General features: G+C 48.9%; 1 protein-coding gene across 14 annotated transcripts in view; it reads left to right on the plus strand.

Annotated features, from left to right (window-relative positions):
- The window catches only part of RAPGEF1 (Rap guanine nucleotide exchange factor 1), a 137,237-nt gene that overhangs the window by 18,459 nt on the left and 97,204 nt on the right, over positions 1-21,574 (plus strand). For 5 of the 14 annotated variants that reach the window (XM_070378794.1, XM_070378798.1, XM_070378796.1 and 2 more), the window contains exon 1: positions 6,723-7,103. The exons of 6 other annotated variants lie outside the window; for them this stretch is intronic. In XM_070378794.1, coding sequence (XP_070234895.1) covers positions 7,040-7,103 — 64 coding nt within the window. In that variant the 5' untranslated portion in view covers positions 6,723-7,039. Of the gene's footprint in view, positions 1-6,722; positions 7,104-21,574 lie in introns of those variants that run through there. 3 more of the 14 variants (XM_070378802.1, XM_005902763.3, XM_070378805.1) reach the window with 3 other exon arrangements.

Here is a 21,574-nt window from a genome sequence, read left to right on the forward strand (position 1 = left end):
CCGGCCTCCCGTCTCTCACCCGTCTCTGCTGACTTGTGCTCCAGCCAGTGCTGCCCCTCCCTGTGCTGCCCTGGTGCCCTCCCGACTGGCTTCTGGGTCCCCACTCCCCCTCACAGCTGTCCAGTCTTCGTTCAGCAGCCAGAGCGTGAATTAGATCAAACCGGGCTGATCCAGGCCGTCCGTGGCTCTACACCGTGACCGAAAGCCAGAGCCCTGCCTGGCCCGCCTGCAGCCCTGTCCCTGGCTGTTCTGCCCTGCGGCTCGGCCGCCTGAGCTTCTCCCCTGGGTGTTTTTGGAGGCTCCCGAGCACACTCCTGCCTCAGGCCGTGCCCTTGCTCCTCCCTCTGCCTGGCGCGCGCTTGCCCCAGGTATAGAGGTGATGCCTCCCGCCCCCACAGGGAGCCAAGAGGGGCTCAGGAGCCTGGCTTCAGGGGCTGCCTCTGCTGTGTGCTGTCCCGTGACCTGGGGGTTGCTGACCCTCTGGCTCAGGGAGTGCATGGCCCCGGGGTGGGGGTGGTGAGCTTCGCACAGGGAGCACGCAGCTCCTGAGTCAGAGCTGTCCTGGGTGACTGTGACGGGTGCCCCCTCCCGCCCCGCAGGCCTCTGCTCCCAGGTCCCCTGGGGCCTGAAGTAACACCCCGTCAAGCTGTCTCCTCACTGTCCCCTAGCCCTGCCTCTGTTTTGTCGTTGGTGTCTAATGTGATGTTCCTTTGCTGCTGCTTGTGTGCTCTCCTCTCTTGTAAGGAGGTGAGCTCCTTGTCGGCTGCCTTGTCACCAGAGCTCGGGAGGCACATGGGAAGCTCACGGATTCTCTTTGAATGAGAGGACAAAAGCACGTGTTGGGGTGGGCTCAGCCTCAGAGTGGGGAAGGCTGTGCATCTTTACCCAGGAATGTGTTTCCTGGAGAGTGCTGCTGAGGCTCCCCCCAGCCCCGCCCGTGCTGAGGCTGCCTGGTCACGATGGGTGACATCTCCAAGTGGGCTGCTGTAAAGGGCTGCTGCTGGTGCTCCTAACTCACCTCAGTCGTGTCCAACTCTGTGCAACCCCATAGATGACAGCCCACCAGGCCCCGCCGTCCCTGGGATTCTCCAGGCAAGAACACTGGAGTGGGTTGCCATTTCCTTCTCCAATGCATGAAAGTGAAAAGTGAAAGTGAAGTCGCTCAGTCATGTCCAACTCTTTGCGACCCCATGGACTTCAGCTTACCAGGCTCCTCTATCCATGGGATTTTCCAGGCAAGAGTACTGGAGTGGGGTGCCATTGCCTTCTCTGCTGTAAAGGGCAGGAGCCCACAGATCCTGGGGGCTTTGAGGGTGGGAGGAAGGTGATGGGAGCCTTTCCCCAGTGAGGGTGTTGCCTCTTCTGAACCTGTCACATTCCAACTGAAGCAGAGATTGTGGGTCCCCTTGATGGATACCCATTGACAGTCTGCCAGATGTTGACCGTTGGGTTTCATCTGCTTTACTGGAGAGGAAGGAGGTGGGACTCAGCACAGGCGGGCTCACAGGAGCAGGTTCTCACCAGGCACTGCCCCTGTGGCTAAAGAAAAGGCTCCTGAGAGGGGATGTGGGAGAGGAAGGTGAGAGAGGAAGTTGGGGGACTAGACTCCCAAAGGCCTCTAATGCCTGTCACTCCGGGAGGTGACTTCCTCTTTTGGGTCTTCCAGGAAGCATCAAAGCTCAGGAGGTGTTCTCCACACATACTTACTTTCCCTTGAGTAGTCCATGTAATTGTGAAGTAAGTCGCAAGGAGAAAATGACTGTTTTTGTTCACTTGAAAAAATAGTTCATTTCTCTCAGTTTCAGGTGGATTTGATAAAGTTGAGGGTGTGGGCTTCCTCCCTTCCATGTCCTGCAGTTTTGTTCCTGGCCCGTCATGACTTCAGAAAGAACAGCGAGCGAGCAGCTGCTTCTTTAAAGGGCTAGATGCTAACTGAGCAGTGAGACTCTGCTGCTGTTGCCCTTCCTTCATGAGCCAGCATCATCTGCCAGGGTCTGCTGTGGGGTGCCTTGGAATCGGGGGTCCTGCTCTTGGTATTTTGCAGGTTGGGTCAGACCCCAGGAGCGATGGACTGGAGGGCTTCACGGGTCGTTCTGTCGAGTGTCGCTTCTGGGCCTGCCTGGACAGAAACAAGGCCGTCTTGCGCGGGACGCAGTATCCGTATTCAGTGAGGGTTAGCGCCTTGTTGTTGTTGACATTCCCCTGCCGGAGGAAGGCAGCTGGCTAGCTGTGGAAAAACACCAGCCTGAGATCCAGTGAGGAGGGTTCTCTGGTTATCTGTGAACCCTTGGGAAGATGTCTTTCCTTCAAAAGAGGACCTGAGTTTCCTTGTTTTGGAATGAGAGGATTGGACTAGCTCTGTGGATTTCAATCTTTTGGAAGTCTTTGGGACTTTAATGAATGCCAGGGACTTCTCTTCCCAGGAAAATAAATGCACGTGCATTGGTCAACCCTTTGGACATCCCCTGAAGCCCGTGAGATGAAACCCTGGACCTCAAAGGCTCTGCCCAACCTGACCCCCATCCGCCTCCCCCATTCGCATACCTCCAGCTGCACAGGGCCTTTGCTGTTCTGGCCCAGGACGTGCTTCCCCGTGTGCTTGGGCAGCTCCTCCTCCAAGTCTCACCCTTCCCTGACCGCCCAGATTAGATTAGGTGACCCTGCTAGACTTGCTGCCCCTGCCCTGAGCTTCTCAGCGCTGACTACAGTGGTAATTGAGTGATTCTTTGCTTGCCTTGTCTGAGTCTCCCCATTTGTGGGGTGAGTCTCAGGCCACTCAGGCCATAACAGTCAGACTGACCTGTGAGTGTGCATGCGTGTGTCGTAAGAGAGCCCCGGTCTGCGTTTCCTGTGACGCACTGCTCGAGACGCGCCTTCGCCATCAGCAATTTCCGTGGCACTGGGCAGAAACATCACTTCAAAGCAGGGCCGAGGGCACCGAGCAGACTGGCTCCCAGACTTTGTGCCTCGGTCTGGCTGGTCTGGCCTCCAGGCTGGCCCTCCCCTTTGTTTGCGCTCTGGACGGAGCTGCAGCTCCCGCTTTGGAACATTCCCACCGTGCTTGGTGCTTCCTTGTATTGTTGTGTTTTCCTCTGGAGGGGAAGTGACCAACATCAGCCTTTCCTCCCAGCAGACAAATTCCGTGCACGAAGCTACACGTCAGCTCTGGGCGCCCGCTGGCGAGCCCAGCTTCCGTCTCCTGCCCGCGGGGGTGGGGGTTGAAGTTGTGCATGACAGCCATCCCAGACCTTTCTCTTTTGAGCAGTGGGCAGTGCCTTGCAGGACTCCCTGACGAAGGTCTCTTCTGAATCCAGTTGCAGCTTGCATTGAGGGTGTTGTTATTGTTGTTGTTTAGTCCCTAAGTCATGTCCAACCCTTTTTGCCACCCCATGGGCTGTAGCCAGGCTTCTCTGTCCATGCGATTTCCCAGACAAGAATACTGGAGCTAGTTGCTATTCCTTTCCCCAGGGGGTCTTACAAATCCAGGGATCGAAGCCATGCCTCCTGCTTGGCAGACAGGTTCTTTACCACTGAGTCCCCAGGGAATCCCTGCATTGAGAATAGGACTCGGTAAACACTTGAGATGTCAATAGACGCAGTGCTACCTCCCCAGCTTATGTTGCTTGTATTATTCTGATGATACAAATGTTTGTAAGTGAAACTATTTGCACTAAGGGAGTAGGTTGTTTACCAGAATGTTACAGTGAATCTTACTGATACAGAAGGAAAATATCCCTCATGATGGCAAAGAATTTATCTTTAATGTATTGGCTCTAAAGTTGGATATTCATAGATGATAAAAGAATATTAAAGAAACCCAGTAACTATTTAAGTGTGCCAGGCACCTTTAAAATATCATCTAAAGCTTTAGACTGCCCTATGAAGTAGGCAACCTGCTAGTACATATTTTCCATATGAAAAAATCAGGTCCAGGGAGGTCAAGTTCCTTTCTCAAAGTCACCCAGCTGGGAGGTGCCCAGCTAGAGTTCCAGATTGGGCCAGCTCTCCTCCAAAGCCAGCGTTTCCCGCTCCTTCCCCTGTCTGGTCAGGAGGGAGAGGTGGCAGGTTGCCCAGCCAAGAGTTAAGATTCTGGGGTCTGGATCTGGCTGTGTCACTGAGGGTGGCGCCTTGACCCCGGCTCTGCCCGCCCCCCGACCCCCCCAAGCTCTTAGGGGAGACGGTTTTGTCCGTCTGTGTCCTTTAGGCCCTGCTGTTCCATGAGTCGGCGACTTGGGGCCTGTGGTAGTCATGCTCCCGCTCCCGGGGCCTCTGACTGACAGCAGCCTTACCTCGCGGCGTCCTCGGGGTGATTGCACAGGACGTGGAGGCCAGGATGCTGGCCGTGCGCTTGCCATTCGGGAGGCGCTTCTCTTCTGACCGCTCTCACCCGAGAGCCCCGTGTCCCCCCGAGCTGTGGGTTAGATGGTCACTTGCCCTTCAGGGACAAACCCGGAGACGCTATCTAAGAAAAGCCCGTCAGATTCATCTTTCCCTGTCCCCAGCCCCCTGCAGTTCGCAGGGAATCCTTTTGGGAGGCCGAGGTCCCCTGAGACACAGCTGACCCACAGGGTCCTCCCTTCAGAGCTGCTCTCAGGGACATCTCCAGGTGGTTTGGAAGGTTCGGCAGTAACACAGCTGTCTGGAGCTGGGGATCTTTTCCTCAGGGGTCGAACGTGGCAGCCTCTAGCTCAGCAGTGGCGGAGTCGGCCTCAAGCCCGGCTTCCAGCAGTGAACCGCTGTCGTGCGTGCTCCGGCACGCGGGGAGCTGACCCAGACCCGGCCAGTCCCTGACGTCAGGGGCTCTGCAGACCAACAGGGTTGAGAAAGATGCGGGTGACGCTCCCCACTGGGGACTCGGCCTGAGCTGAGGAGTGGCGAAGGCAGACGGAACAGTGCTCTGGTGGCCTGTGCCCTGGCTCTTGCCACAAGGAGAGTTTGTTTGCGGACTAGAAGCTCTGGCTCACCCACTGTAGGCTGTATCTGTTGGGGCGGGCAGAGACGTCTTCATTTGTTTAGTCCTCCTGTCTGCCTGTCTGTCCATCCGTCATTAGGCATCTGTGTGTCTGGGTACTCTGCTGGTGCTGGGCGGCATTGTGTGCAGAGCATTTGATATGTTAAAACGTTCTTTAGGTGAAAAGAGACATTAGGATGCAGGTTCAAAAGAAGAACTTCTTTGATCTATTGTGCTTCTATAGATAAGTTGAACTAAATTTCTTGTGGAAGAAATGAGGTCAGACATATCTGGCACTGAACACTTGCCTGAGGAAAATTATTATGGTTTGGGGAAGGAAACTGAGGGCCCTTCAGAATGTGTCAGAAGGGTGGGGCCGTCACTGATGGTGATGCGGATGGGGCGCTGGGTGTGCTGTGGGTGTTCGAGCCGCGGCTGGGTGTCGGCGGCCCCTCCGGGCGGCTGGGGCTCAGGTCTGCGCTCTTTCCCAGTTCGTGGTTGTGGTTTGACTGGAAGGAGCGTTCCGTGCGCAGTATGAGGGTTGTGGGTGGTAGTGCCCTCCCTGAAGCACCCACTCTCCTTCTCGCCTGGTCACTGGGCAAGTGGAACAGACACGTGCTATTGGCTTTGAGAAGTCTGAATTCTCGGGCCACGATCGTGTGAAAATGACTTCTGTGTTGGTAGATGGGAATCAGAAACCTCAGGCTCCTGTAGAGATCTGGATGTGGCTTCTTTGGTCCTGCATACGCCGGCAGGATTCTCTTGCTCCCTTGGAAGGGGCCGTGGCCGGTGTGGCGCCCTGGCCGTGGTGCAGCACGCTGAGCAGTGGAAGCCCTGGCGCACTGAGTGCCTTTTAGATGCCATCTCTCTGGCTCCATGGGCCTTTTTTTGTCTTTAAATTTCACTCTGGCTCCCCATCCTACCTTCCAGTCACTTTGATTGCATGCCTTTGGCCAAATTGGCTGAAGCCAGGTATTTGCCTTCCGAGCTACTGTAGTTTCACAGTCAAACTGTGTGACTTGATGGTGGTAACGATGTCCCGAGGGGACTCCTAAGTGTCTGTCTTATTTGGTCCTCATCGCAGCTGAGGAGGTGGGACTTCGGCATTCTGCGCAGCTAACGGATGAGAAAACCGACGCCGCTGTGCTCCGTGGGCAGGCCAGAATCTGGCCCTGGGTGTGGGGCCTCAGTCTCCCCACCGCCTGCGCTCCAGAGATTCCTGAAGAGCTTTTCTACCCTCAGGCTCTGGGATCTCAGTCAGTGAAATCTTTCCGTGTACCTTGACATTTTCTTTTCTTTAATTTTTTCCCCCACAAAAAAGTGTATGATTTCATGCCTTTTCTTCCAGGAAATCTGTTGTTCAGAATTTAGGTGGTGCAGCATTTTCTCCAGAAATGTTAATTCCAACGTAGACTGTATGACTGGAGCTTGAGGTTGCAAATTCCTGTTTGTCCTCTGAGCTCTTCTTCTTTGGAAACTGAAGTGCAGCTTGCATTTTGATGTTTGTTTACTTTTCCCCTTGGAAACACAGTCTTAATGAAGTCAGTTTGTTTTCGCCGATGGAACTTGTCCCGTGATGCACACTGGTCTAAGGGCTAGAACCTTAAAAAGAAGGTGTGACCCTGGGGTCTCTGTGACAATGTTTCTTGTGGCACACCCCCAAACTGGTCTATTTTTAGCTTTCAGCTTCTTGATCATGTGATTTCCCACTCCTCCCCCAAGGAAAAGCAGCTTTGATGGGGTTTGGAAATGAAGTTCAGTCTCCGAGGCTGCTGCTGTGGCGATGAGTATTGGAGTGTCAGGAAAGCCGAGGAGGTGCTCCTAGAATAGACGGGTCCGGAGACCCACCGCCAGGGCGGTAACAAGGCTTGTATTCTGATTTCCTCCCTGGAAGTGAAGAGAGTTGGAGAGGCAGGAAGCAAAGACCTTCAGAGCAGAGTTCAAGTCTTTTTTGCATGGGCTTGCCGCTGGGTGATGGGGATGTCTGAGAGATGAATCCCTGTCCAGCTGGTGACTTGGTCTGTGTTTGCTCTTCAGCAAAGACACTTGGGCTTGGAAGGGCTCTGTGATCCTCTGGCTTAATTTAGAATGGGCAATGCTGTTGAAAAACAGAAGCCCCTGAAACGAAGCCACCTGTGTCCCTGGAAACAAGGTAAGAAGACCCCACGCTTTGTACCCAGGAAGAAGGGCTTCGACCGCCATCTGTTGGGACGCTTCGGTGTAAAACCAGACCTGAGCCTGCAGGTCAGACCGTGCTTCCAGTTCAGCATGGTCTGGAGACAATAAACAGACAGTTCTGCTAAGGAATGAAATGGTTTGCAGCTCTGTGATGGCCTGACTTGGCTGAAAACTTTAGTTCAGTTTGAGATTTTTTATTTAGTGCAGCACATGTCGCTGGGTTGAAATTTTTCAGTTTTAAAAAATATCCCAAAGAAAAATTTTGATATCCAGGAGGTTTGCATTTTTAGTGACAGTTTGGTTTAGAGAATGTTAATAATAGCTTTTAAATATATAGCATCTTTCTTCCAAAGAGTTCAAAGTATCTCCTATTAAAAAAAAAAAAAGAACAACCTTGTATTTGTCTATCCTCGACGTCCATGATACAGGACAGCAGCACCTATTACCACCTCCTCGTGTCACTCGGGCTTGTGCTAGCGTTAGCTCTGAGAAGGAAGAAGCCAGAGGGACCACAGCAGTGTGCTGTGGTGTGCCTGAAACTGGAGGACCCTTGAGCAGGGTCCCAGGGCACTTGCTGCCCTTTCTCACTGTTATTAACCTAGCAGACCAGCAGTTCGCAGACCCAGTAGGCACCAGAATACCAAAGATAGTGCCCACAGGGCTTCATCAGGTATGGACTCTTTGATCTCCACTTGCCAAAAAGGAAGGGAGGTAGCACCTGACCTGTAGCAAGACAGTTTGATCGCAAGTGTGTGCACAGGTGTGCTTGTATGAACAGAAAAAATAAACTGGGAGGAACGCATGGAAATGTCAGTGATAGTTGTCTTTTGTGGTCAGGTTATGGACAATTTTTTTTCCTTCTTGAAAAAAGTCAGTGGGATGCGAACTTACCATTACCCTTCTAAGTTTCCATCAGTCGACGAGCTAGTTTGGAAAAGGTACTCCTTTCTGGTCCTTTATCAAATCCTGCTTTGAATAAAAAAATGATGAAAGACATTTGAGGGACAGACCAGGAAATTTGAATATGAACTGGGTGGTAGATGGTATTTGGAAACTGTTGCTAAAACCATTGTGTGTTGGTGGTAATGAGTCATGTAGGAGAATGTCCATTTTGGTATCGTCATGCTGAAGTATTTAGGAGGAAAGGGTTAAACTGGCTATAATTTTACTCTAAAATGGTTCAGGTGAGTGAGTGAACACTTGCATATAGGTAAGAAAAACAGGTAATATATGAGATTTGTTATATTTTCTTTAATGTACTTTACTCACTTGGGGGAGAGAAACATTAAAAAAAAAAAAAGCAGTTGCTTTTTATGTCATAATACTTTGTCCTTCAAAAGAATGACTCTTAGCAGACACGGGTGTTTACATGTGGGCTGGGATGCAACACTGTCTCTTACTGCCGTGTGGGCTGGTATCTCCAGTTACTGAGAAGCAAAGCCACATGATCCAATAACACAAATCACCAGTGTTAGAACAGGAATTTAACATTTTACTTACTTTCAAGTTGTCTCTGGTTTTCCTTAGGAAAATGTATGAATGAAAGCTTCTTGACATTTCCACTGGAAGCAGCTGGGTTTACAGACAAAAATGAAAGCTGTTGTGTTGTGTTGTTTAGTTGTGTTCAGAAATGTAAGTGAGAGGGACTGATGGCAGGGATTTCAGAATCCACAGCGAATTGAGGGTAAAAAGAGCAATTAATTACCGCTGATTTCTGGGTCTTCACAGATCCTTTGGACCAGGGGCACGTTTCTGCCAGTGTAGGGATTTGGTTTGTGCACGGGAGATCCCGTACCTGAAGTTTATTCTCCGATCCGGCATCTGTGGATGCTCTGCCAAGGACCCACAATAATGGGTGTGGAGTTTATCTGTTCTTCACAGTTTGTCTTTGTCAGTAAAGGCTATTGATGTTTTGAAACAGTAATTTCAGAACAGTGTTCGGGAGTGATTTTGTGAATCCCCGTCACCACCCTGAGCCTGATGTGAAGTCCAGGCTCAGCACAGACATGAGATCACAGGGACTGACTTGATGGTTCCAGGCTGGAGGGCACGCGGCGTGGAATCAGTGCCTTGTTTTAGGGGCAAGTGAAACGGGGTCTTGGCCTCTTGTGTGGTTGCTGCAGGCTGCTGCAACGGCCCCGGCTCCCTCTGACTGCTGTCCAGCCTGTCTGTTGGCCTGCCATGGCAGACTTTAACCTGAGCCAGACAGTCGTGATTAGGAAGGTCAGATCCAGAATAAATTCTGAAGGGACATTTAAAGGAAATCATTATCTGCTTTTTAGACCATTTATGTTTCTGCTCCCATGTTGTGTAGATCTGGGCAGTTAAGAAACTGAGGTGACAAAATACTAGTTTGAGAAAGATGACTCTCACTGTCTCTGCTTGCTGTCCCCCTAAAAGAGCATTTTACACGCAGTAATGTCTCTCTAATGATTTTAAACAGTGTGAGCTGTAGACTCTTTGAAGGGACCAACGTTACACTCTCTGACTCTTAAAATCCTAGTTTTTCTTACAGCTCTCAAAACCGAAGACTTAAGAAAGAGACAGTACAGCCTTTTTTTGGTTTTTACACTAACGAATACTTGCCATAGTTGATAAATTGGAATCTTTTGTATTACCATGCTGAGTTCTAGCAGGTCCCTGCCCAAAAATATAGGATGGGAGACGGGATAAGGCAGTAGCTTCTATGATTCTCCATGGTCCAGCCAGCCAGAGCCCTGCCCTGTCTTGCTGTCTGACTTTGAACAAGTGAATCTGGTTACTCCATGACCTGATCAAAACCCGAGGGCTGTCTGTCGGGGTTGTGGTTCTGCCCTCCACACCCGCCCAGCATATGGCACTCGGTGGCCGAGCTGAGTGCTGCCTGGCTCCCGGTTCTACCACAGGTGTGCCTGGGGTATGAAAGGCGCTGCGTGGTTCCTGGTGCGTGATAGGTGCTACTGGTGCTGGCCTTCCGGCTTTGCGGTTCTCTGCCCAAAGTAGAGACATTGGGGGATGAAAACACGTACAGCCTCCTGTATCCCACAGCAGTCTGAATTCACAAAGACTAAATTTATCAACAGTTGTTCTCAGTGCAAAAAATTGCTTCACTAAAGGTACTTAAATCGTTTAGTCAGCGTTTGGTTGTTGATGCTTGACCCAGACACCCGGGGAAGCCTTCAGCCTAGAGCTGCACTGAACTTGTGTGGAATACACCTGCTTCCCCTGCTCTCAGAGGACTTCCTTGTTTCTTCTGGTCCTTTTCCAACCCCCAGGAATAACTTGAAGGGTGGCTGACGGTGGTTATTCTGGCTTTGGGGAATACAACATGAGCAGACGTTTCCTTGGGAATTAAACGTTGTGGCTGTAGTTGCACAGGGTTATCTCCCTCAGAAAACCCCCCAGTGTGAGGCCACACTGGCATGGCAAATGGAAATATTAATGATTTGCATATTTGTACACAGCTGGGTGTGAGTGAGTGAAACAAACACCCTCAGTGGAAGCACTGACTGTAAAAAATGTGCTTCCCAGGCTGGGCTGCCTATGGGCTTTGCAGCCCCGAGAAGGAGGTGCCTGGCCGGGGTTGGGGTGGGGAGTCACGGATTTGCATAAATTCAGCACGCTCTCTGGTTCCTCTGCCACAGGGGCAGATTTATAATTGTCTGAATTCCAGTCAGCAGCGGTGTTTAGACTTGCCTCTACAAGCTTGTCCCAAGCTGGCTAGTGTGCCAGATCATTACCATTGATGGCTTTTCTGGCTGCAGCTGGAGCTGGCCTCCTTCCCCCCACCACCACCCCCATCTGTTGTCTGCCCTCACTCCATCGCTCTGGGGGCTGCCATGCTCCGGAACATGCTCCAGAACGTGCAGGGCTGGGTGCTGCACTCCCGGCACCCCACTCAGGGCCTTCCCGCTGAGAGAGGCCAGCCACATGACTTTACGTATCCCAACCTGTTCCCTGATTTCTGTGTGACATTAATAATAGCGCATACCTCAAAGGACTGTTGTGCACAATTAAATGAGATAATATATGTAAGGGGTCATAGCCCTTAGCATACTCAGGCACTTGATGAATCATAGTCATTTGTGTTATCACACGTTGCGTAATAGAACGAACCCTGGTTTTACACAGGCCAGCTATCAGTGGGAGCTTGGCTAACTACCCACTTCCTTCCCTCAGTTGAAGGGATCACATGCCAGATGGTCTCAGAGGTGCCTGGTGAGCTGTGAATCGGTGATCATCCACACCGATCATGGCTGCTCGTGTGTGCGAGCTCCCTTGTTGTTCAGTACCTGCAGAAGGCATGGATGCTGCTGGGCACCGTGGTCCCCGGGGTGCTTTGTATGGTGCTGAATTTCTTTGAAAGTAGTTACTGCAGGACTGGGCATAGTTGAGCTGTTCCTAGTTAACTGGAATATGTTCCTAACCAGGAGGATCCATTTTCCCATCCTGAATAATGTTAAAATGTCTCTTTCCTAATTGCAAAGTGGTTAAGAGTCTGTACACCGGAGCCCAGGTGCCAGGGTTGATGCCTTGGTCTCCCACTTCGAGCTGGCTGATGGTCGGCAAGTTCCTTAACTCTTGGGCCTCAGTTTTCTCCTTTGTAGATAGTACCTACCTCACGGGGTGATGCAAGGATCAAGGGGTTTATGCATGTAAAATACTTAGGACAGTACCAGACAAGTAGTATACATTCAATAAGAGTTTATTATTGTTATTTTTAGGTTAAGTACAGGGAATTTACATTTTATCTTAGGTGAAAAGATGTTATTAAAGAAGAAATTGGAAAAAAATCGACAAAATGCCAAGAGGAGAATGCATCTTGCATGTCTGAAACCTGGTAGGTGAGCCGAAGGACGAGCTGTTTACTGGCCATCTTTCCCAGAGCTGCTGCACTCACATGCGTATTTTCCATATGTGGTCTTTAGCGCTCCCGTAAGGACTGTGACATTCTATCACGTTGCTCTTCCATAACTTGGTAGATCATGCACCCGCTGCTGGATATTGACATTGTTTTCCTCTTTTTGCTGTAAGAGATAAGGTAACAATAAGCAGCTGTATTCATATGTTTGTGATTTGCTAGATGATCTCCTTAGCACGAGTTCTCAAGGTAAAGTTCCCAGTCCAGGAACCTGCTGTGGGCTATTGCTGTGTTGTTTTTCCAAAAGGCATGTATGTGTTAACATTTTCATGAGCGATGCATAAATTTGTCAGGTAGCCACAAGCACATCTGTGTTGAGTGTTGTCATTTTGAAATTGTTTTCCTTATAAAACTTAAACTGGTTTTATTAATGCCACCATGATGCAGGCATGGGGCTCAGAGAAGGGGATGGGAAGTTCAGGAGCCATTGTCAGGGCTAAGAATCTATTTTTGTTTCAAATTTCTGTTTTCCCATGGACTTTTGCATTGGACTTGGCTCAGTCTCATTCAGGTGTTGAGTTTCACAGAGAAAAGGCATGATAAGATTTCAGGGATTCTCATTTACCATCACAACTTTTTGTCTTTTGCCTTCCAGGGAGCAGTGATTATTAAACACTTTTGATTTCCTCACGTGAAAGGGACAGAGTGAGCCCAGAAATGATACAGTAGCGTCATTAGCGTTAACATTCGCTGTTCAGCAGGGTGACGAAGGACCGACTCTTCCTCTTTCCTGTTCCTGTTGGGGGACGATTCGTTACTATTTCCCCAAATGCTCCTACGTGATTGGGCACCAACCCAAATGTTATTAAAATAGATATGCTGTTAGACTGCTTGCTCCAAAGCTTGCTGCAAGGGCAGTTTGGGTCAACAAGTACAGAACATCAGGATATTACTGTGATGGACAAAGATGATGTCCACACCCGTTCATTGTGGGCTTCCAAGTCGTAATTGGGTGTGACCATGCACAGGCTTCCGGGCAGGAGAACTTTTCAAAGCAAAGGTTATTTAGCATGCTTTTGGAATTAGTCTTGGGCTAGAAAAGAGTGGTAAAACTCTAAAATGATTCCCTAATTTTGCCAGGAATTCGATTTGAAGAAATCGAGGCTTAGAAGTGAAGTGGGACTCCCCTGGCAGTCCAGCGGTTAAGATGCAGCGCTCCCAGGGCAGGGGCACAGGTTCAGTCTCTGGTTGCGGAACTGAGATTCCCCATGCTGCGAGGTGCAGCCAAAAAACAGAGGGAAAAAAAATGAAATAACTTGTCTGAAGTCTTGCAACTACTTTGTGGCTTAGTATCTCCAGCTACTTAGTGGCTTAGTGTTAGGATAGTAGTATAACAGTGATATAATATGTAATAAAGATATATAATGATACAGCATATTGTATATATGATGATTATGTATTTTCTATTTATAAGTATATTTACATGTTATAGAATATATGTTCAATACATTGTGTTTATAATATGTTTTAAGTTGTATCTACCATATGCGAAGTACATGTGATACAACAATAGGTGTAATAATAAAACAGTAATAGCGTATTGGGTATAATATTGCAGTAGCGCTGGTAGCTTCTTGTGTGCCAGATCTGGTACTGAGAGGTCTGGACACTTCATGGGCTTCCATTAGTCTTTTTTGTTGTTGTTAAGTGAAAGATCAAATGTAGGAAATGGAAGCCATAAGTGCGATGGAATTTTTCTCATGAGAAACATGGGGTGTTGTTTTGGGCGTGGATAAGAAAAGGGAAGGAAACTTCGCTTTGTCACCAAATATTTCCAAATTTAGAACAATATCTACCCCTAGCCATTGGTTTTAGGATATGCTTTACCCTGGGAACATGCGTAAAATACATTTCCGTGCTTGGCTATTTCTTTTCCAGCCACATGGAGGGTGTTACCAGTATTTAAGATAATAGCAGTGGCCACTGGCCACTTTATCTCTAGTTACCTTTTGGCAGATACGTAGGACACTTAGTTTTGGAAGTCACATCTTGCTGAAATACCTAGGTCCTTGTGTCTGGGGATTTTGTAGTCTGCAGCTGAGGAATTTGCTTTAGGATGGCTCGTCTTTGTCCGGAGTGGGTAAATTTAAAGAGCCAGGTAGTGAATCTTGTAGGCTTTGCAGGGCAAGAGGCAAAATCAAGCCTGTTATGTAGGTACTTATATGACCAGCTAAGGTGAAACCATTTTATGGCAGATGGGAAAACCATTCTTCCCTTGCAGGCTATATACAAGGAACGTGCAACCGAGAGGCTGACAGGATTGGGCTGCCGGCAGGCGTGTGCTAACCCTGATCTGCGAGGTCTTTTTGGTTTGATGCTCTCTGCTGTCATCATTCGAAGAAGGCGATGGAACCCCACTCCAGTGCTTTTGCCTGGAGAGTCCCAGGGACGGGGAAGCCTGGCGGGCTGCCGTCTGTGGGGTCGCACAGAGTTGGACACGACTGAAGTGACTTAGCAGCAGCAGCAGCTGTCATTATTACTGGGGAACTCAGAAGCAGGTCACTTGTCAGTCACCAGAACTATTCACGTTTCAAGCCAGAGAAAGGACTTAAATATCACCCTCTAACAGCCTTATTTTTAAAATTGAGATTACTTAAGCTGAACCTTCTGTTTTCTAGCCTATCACACCATTCAGGTCTTTATCTGTAAAAATACAATGAGAAAGAGATCGTGGAAGGTTTGAAGAACCTGGTACTTTGAATATGGAGGCCTTAAATGGTTTTCCTTTACCATTAAATGGGGCACTATAGTAAAAACATTCCACTGTTTCTATACTAATTCACTGATTGACAAACTTTCATCCATTCAACAAACATTCATTGAATGGCTCCTGTGTCAGGCACTGTTCTAGGCACAAGAGATATCTAATGAAAAATTAAGACATCATTGGCTTCTAAAGTGTATAGTTTAATACAAACAGTAAAATATATAATCTGTTAGATGATAGGCATCACAGAAAGAAGGCAGGGAGGGGATGTCAGACTGGGAGAGGGGCTGGTAGTGTTGCAGAGGCTGGAGAGGGGAGAGGGCTCAGCTCTGAGGAGTCGAGTGGGAGGGCCGTGCCATGTGGGCACATGCGCTCTGGAGAACGGGAAGCTCGTGCAGAGGGCCGGGGCCGACACATCGCTGCGAGGCCCGCGTGGCTGGAGCAGACTTGGGAGGGACCAGCGAGATTGAGGTCAGGACGAAGCAGAGCCTTGTGGGTGATGGGGTTTGAAGGGAGGACCAGTGGGATTTGCTCAGGGGTAATGTGTGGGGTGCGAGAGAAGAAGAGGTGTTTTGGTCTGGGCATTTTGTCTTATAAATGGAAGAGTGCGGAGGAGCGGATGGGGACCCGGGCTTAGGGGAGGGGCTCAGGAGCTGCGTTTGGCACAGGTTGAGTTTGGGATGCCAAATAGAGACCTAAAAGAGGTGGTCACTAGGCAGGATGAGTGTTGGAGTCTGGATTTCAGGGAAGAAATCTGGGCCTTTTAGGGTCTTTGACTTTTGAGACTGGATGAGAGAGATTACTGATGAAGTGAGTTAGAGAGGAAACCAGAACCTGAGCCCTGGGGCACCCCAGAATCAGGAGTTTGGGGTGAGGCAGGAGGCGACTCGGAGACTGTGTTGTCCTGGGAAACGGGTGCAGACAGTGTCAGGGGCAGAGGACGAGAGCTGACAGACGATGCTGATTGGGGCTAGTCACGTAAGGACCGAGACTTGAGCACTGGCCTTAGGGCCGTGGCATTCACTGGAGACCTGGACCAGTTTCAGGGTGGTGCTGGAGGTGAAAGGGGATGTGAGAGAGAAAGGCCAGAGAGGAAGTAGACACAGTGGGCACGAGAAGCTCCCTGAGAGCTTTTGCTGCAACACAGAGCAAAGACACGTTGATAGTTGTTGAGGGTAGCAGGGCCAAGGGAGAGCTTTTTTTTTTTCATTATTTTATTTTTGGTTGCACTGGGTCTTCGTTGCTGTGAAAAGGCTCTAGTTAGAGGGTGGGAGCTACTCTATAGCTGCGATGTGTGGAGCTTCTCACTGTGGAGGCTTCTCTTGTTGAGGAGCATGGGCTCAATAGTTGTGGTGCCTAGGCTTAGCTCTGCATCATATGGGATCTTCCTAGACCAGGGATTGACCCTGTGTCCCCTGAATTGGCAGGCAGGTTCTTATCTACTGGACCACCAGGGAAGTCCCAAGGGAGAACTTTTTTAAAGGGAGAAATAAAGGCGTGATGAATGTAGATGTGAATAAATCAGTTCAGTCGCTCAGTCGTGTCCAACTCTTTGCAACCCTGTGGACTGCAGCACGCCAGGCTTCCCTGTCCATCACCAACTCCCGGTGCTTGCTCAGACTCACGTCCATTGAGTCTGTGATGCCATCCAACCATCTCATCCTCTGTCATCCCCTTCTCCTGCCCTCAATCTTTCCCAGCATCAGGGTCTTTTCCAATGAGTCAGCTCTTCGCATCAGGTGGCCAAAGTATTGGAGTTTCAGCTTCAGCATCAGTCCTTCCAACGAATATTTAGGACTGATTTCCTTTAGGATTGACTGGTTTGATCTCCTTGCAGTCCAAGGGACTCTCAAGAGTCTTCTCCAACACCGCAATTTAAAAGCATCAACTCTTCGGTGCTCAGCTTTCTTTATAGTCTAACTCTCACATCCATACATGACTACTGGAAAAACCATAGCTTTGACTAGATGGACCTTTGTTGGCAAAATGATGTCCCTGCTTTTAATATGCTGTCTAGGTTAGTCATAGCTTTTCTTCCAAGGAGCAAGCATCTTTTCATTTCATGGCTGCAGTCACCATCTGCAGTGACTTTGGAGCCCAAGAATATAAAGTCTCTCAGTGTTTGCACATCTGTTTGCCATGAAGTGATGAGACCAGATGCCATGATCTTAGTTTTTTGAACGTTGAGTTTTAAGCCAGCTTTTTCACTCTGCTCTTTCACGTTCATCAAGAGGCTCTTTAGTTCCTCTTCACTTCCTACCATAAGAGTGGTATCATCTGTGTATCTGAGATTATTGATATTTCTCCCAGCAATCTTGATTCCAACTTGTGCTTCATCCAGCCCGGCATTTTCCATGATGTACTCTTCATATAAGTTAAATAAGCAGGGTGACAATTTACAGCCTTGACGTACTCCTTTCCCAATTTGGAACCAGTCTGTTGTTCCATGTCCGGTTCTAACTGTTGCTTCTTGACCTGCATACAGATTTCTCAGGAGGCAGGTCAGGTGGTCTGGTATTCCCATCTCTTTAAGAATTTTCCACAGTTTGTTGTGATCCACACAAAGGCTTTGGCATAGTCAATAACACAGAAGTAGATGTTTTTCTATTGTTTTCCTGTGTATTCTATTGCTTTTTCTATGATCCACCAGATGTTGGCAATTTGATCTCTGGTTCCTCTGCCTTTTCTAAATCCAGCTTGAACATCTGGAAGTTCATGGTTCACATACTGTTGAAGCCTGGCTCGGAGAATTTTGAGCATTACTTAGCTAGTGTGTGAGATGAGTGCAACTGTGCAATAGTTTGAACATTCTTTGGCATTGCCCTTCTTTGGGATTGGAATGAAAACTGACCTTTTCCAGTCCTGTGACCACTGCTGAGTTTTCCAAATTTGCTGGCATGTTGAGTGCAGCACTTTAACAGCATCATCTTTCAGGATTTGAAATAGCTCCACTGGAATTCCGTCACCTCCACTAGCTTTGTTCATAGTGATGCTCCCTAAGGTCCACTTGACTTCTCATTTCAGGATATCTGGCTCTAGGTGAGTGATCACACTATCGTGATTACCTGGGTCATGAAGATCTTTTTTGTACCGTTCTTCTGTATATTGTTGCCACCTCTTCTTAATATCTTCTGCTTCTGTTAGGCCCATACCATTTCTGTCCTTTATTGTGCCCATCTTTGCATGAAATGTTCCTTTGGTATCTCTAATTTTCTTGAAGAGATCTCTAGTCTTTCCCATTCTATTGTTTTCCTCTGTTTTTTTGCATTGATCTCTGAGGAAGGCTTTCTTATCTCTCCTTGTTATTCTTTGGAACTCTGCATTCAAATGGGTATATCTTTCCTTTTCTCCTTTGCCTTTAGCTTCTCTTTTCTTCTCAGCTATTTGTAAGGCCTCCTCAGACAACCATTTTGCCTTTTTTTGCATTTCTTTTTCTTGGGGATGATCTTGATCATTGCCTTCTGTACAGTGTCACCAACCTCCATCCATAGTTCTTCAGGTACTCTATCAGATCTAATCCCTTGAATCTATTTGTCACTCACTTCAGTTCAGTTCAGTTCAGTCTCTCAGTCGTGTCCGACTCTTTGCGACCCCATGAATTGCAGCACGCCAGGCCTCCCTGTCCATCACCAACTCCCGGAGTTCACCCAGACTCACGTCCATCGAGTCAGTGATGCCATCCAGCCATCTCATCCTCTGGCGTCCCCTTCTCCTCTTGCCCCCAATCCCTCCCAGCATCAGAGTCTTTTCCAATGAGTCAACTCTTTGCATGACGTGGCCAAAGTACTGGAGTTTCAGCTTTAGCATCATTCCTTCCAAAGAAATCCCAGGGCTGATCTTCAGAATGGACTGGTTGGATCTCCTTGCAGTCCAAGAGACTCTCAAGAGTCTTCTCCAACACTTGTAAGGGGTTTGATTTAGGTCATACCTGAATAGTGGTTTTCCCTACTTTCTTCAATTTAAGCCTGAATTTGGCTATAAGAAGGTCATGATCTGAGCCACAGTCAGCTCCTGGTCTTGTTTTTGTTGACTCTATAGAGCTTCGCCATCTTTGGCTGCAAAGAATATAATCAGTCTGATTTCGGTGTTGACCATCTGGTGATGTCCATGTGTAGAGTCTTCTCTTATGTTGTTGCAAGAGGGTGTTTGCTATGACCAGTGTGTTCTCTTGGCAAAACTCTGTTAGCCTTTGCCCTGCTTCATTTGTACTCCAAGGCCAAATTTTCTTGTTAATCCAAGTATCTCTTGATTTCCTCCTTTTGCATTCCAGTCCCCTATGATGAAAAGGACATTTTTGGGGGGTGTTAGCTGTAGAAGGTCTTGTAGATCTTATAGAGCCGTTCAATTTCAGCTTCTTCAGCATTACTGGTCGGGGCATAGACTTGGATTACTGTGATATTGAATAGTTTGCCTTGGAAACGAACAGAGCTCATTCTGTCATTTTTGAGGTGGAACCCAAGTCCAAGTTGCATTTTGGACTCTCTTGTTGACCATGATGGCTACTCCATTTCTTCTAAGGGATTCCTGCCCACAGTAGTAGATATAATGGTCATCTGAATTCAATTAACCCATTCCAGTCCATTTTAGTTCATTGATTTGTAAAATGTCGATGTTCACTCTTGCCATCTCCTGTTTGACCACTTCTAATTTACCTTGATTCATGGACCTGATATTCTTGGTTCCTACGCAATATTGCTGTTTACAGCATCAGACTTTACTTCCGTCACCAGTCACATCCACAACTGGGTGTTGTTTTTGCTTTGGCTCTGTCTCTTCATTCTTTCTGGAGTTATTTCTCCACTTTTCTCCACTAGCATATTGGGCACCTACTGACGTGGGGAGTTCATCTTCAGTGTCTTATCATTTTGCCTTTTCATCCTGTTCATGGGGTTCTCAAGGCAAGAATACTGAAGTGGTTTTGCCATTCCCTTCTCCAGTGGACCACATTTTGTCAGACCTCTCCACCATGACCCATCTGTCTCAGGTGGCCCTACATGGCATGGCTCATTGTTTCACTGAGTTAGACAAGGCTGTGGTTCATGTGATAAGCTTGATTAGTTTTCTGTGATTGTGGTTTTCATTCTGTCTGTCCTCTGTTGGAGAAGGATAAGAGGTTTACGGAAGCTTCCTGATGGGAGAGACTCACTGTGGGGGAGACTGGGTCTTGTCCTGATGGGCAGGGCCATGCTCAGTAAATCTTTAGTCCAATTTTCTGTTGATGCGCAGGGGGCTGTGTTCCCTCCCTGTTGTTTGACCTGAGGCCAAACTATGGTGGAGGTGAAGATAATGGCACCTCCTTCAGAAGGTCCCGTGCATGCACTGCTGCACTCGGTGCCCCTGACCCTGCAGCAGGCCACCGCCGACCACGCCTCCCCCGGACACTCCCGGGCAAGTCTGGGGCAGTCTCTTGTGGGGTCACGGCTCCTTTCTCCTGGGTCCTGGTGTGCACAAGGTTCTGTTTGTACCCTTCAAGAGCCTGTTTCCCAGTCCTGTGTAAGTTCTGTAATCAAATCCCACTGGCCTCCAAAGTTAAATTCTATGGGGGTTCTCGGTCCCTTTGCCAGATCCCCAGGTTGGGAAATCTGTTGTGGGTCCTAGAAATTTCTTAACAGTGTGAGAATTTCTTCAATATAGTTGTTCTGCAGTTTGTGGGTCATCTGCTCAGAGGCTCCATGGTGGGGTTAATGGCGACCTCCTCCAAGAGGACTTAAGCCACAGCCTGTTTAACCCAGGTAGGGGCACCCAGAGCCCATGCCCCAGTGGCAGGCCAGTGCTGATCCCGACCTCCACAGGAGACTCAAACACAGGTCTGGCCCAGTCTCTGGGGTCTTTGGGTTCTGGTGTGCACAAGGTTTTGTTTGAGCCCTCCAAGCGTCTCTGGCGGGTATGGGGTTTGATTCTAAACATGATTTCACCCCTCCTACTGTCTTGCTGGGGCTTCTCCTTTGCCCTCGGACATGGGGTATCTTTTTTTGGTGGGATCCAACATTCTGCTGTCGATGGTTGTTCAGCAGCAAGTTGTAATTTTGGAGTTCTCGCAGGAGAAGATGAGTGCACCTCCTTCTACTCCACTGTCTTTGAGGATAATCCAGTAGAGAAGGAAAAATTGAGGACTGGGGAATTCCTGGCAGAGAGAGACGCTATAGCAGCTGTGTGTTTTGAGTACCACTCTAGCACTCAGTCAGTGCTAACAAGTGGCCCCAGTGTTTAGTGACCCAGCGATGCCTTAATTTAGTTCATGCTTCTGAAAGGGGTGATTTAGGCTGGAGTCCTGGGCTCAGCTGGGGTCCCTCTTGTGTCTGTGGTCAGCTGCCTGGAGGCTCACCTCTGCCCCAACCGGGGCCTGAAGTCACTCACCTGGCAGCTGTAGGCTTCCTGGAGAGCAAGGTGCACACGGCCTCCTGAGGCCCCCAGGGTCAGAACCGGCACGGTGTTGCCTCCGCTTCATCTTGTTGGTAAAAGCATGTTTCAGGACAGCCCAGATTCAAGATAAGAGAGAGACCCACCTCTGGATGGAAGGCCCTTGAAGTCGAAGGGGATTACTGTGGCCATCTTTGCAAACAGGTCTGGGAGCCAAGTGTATTGCATTTGAGCCTCCCAAGAGTTGTGTGTGATGGGTATAGTATTTTATCTTCATTTCACAGATGGGGGAACAGGGTCAGTGAGTGTCTGGTGACTTGCTCAGGATCACACAGCTGGTCGGGGGCAGAGTTGGGGCCCAAACCTTGCTTTCTGTGGTCTTCCCTCTGCCCCCCCGTCCTGAGACTGTGGGTGCACAAGCAGACAGGAGTGCTGCTTCCTCTCTTTGTTGGGCAAGGGAATAACATTTTTGAAGATG

Source organism: Bos mutus, chromosome 11 (genome assembly GCF_027580195.1).
Source record: "Bos mutus isolate GX-2022 chromosome 11, NWIPB_WYAK_1.1, whole genome shotgun sequence".
In the NCBI taxonomy this organism is placed as follows: Eukaryota; Metazoa; Chordata; class Mammalia; order Artiodactyla; family Bovidae; genus Bos; species Bos mutus.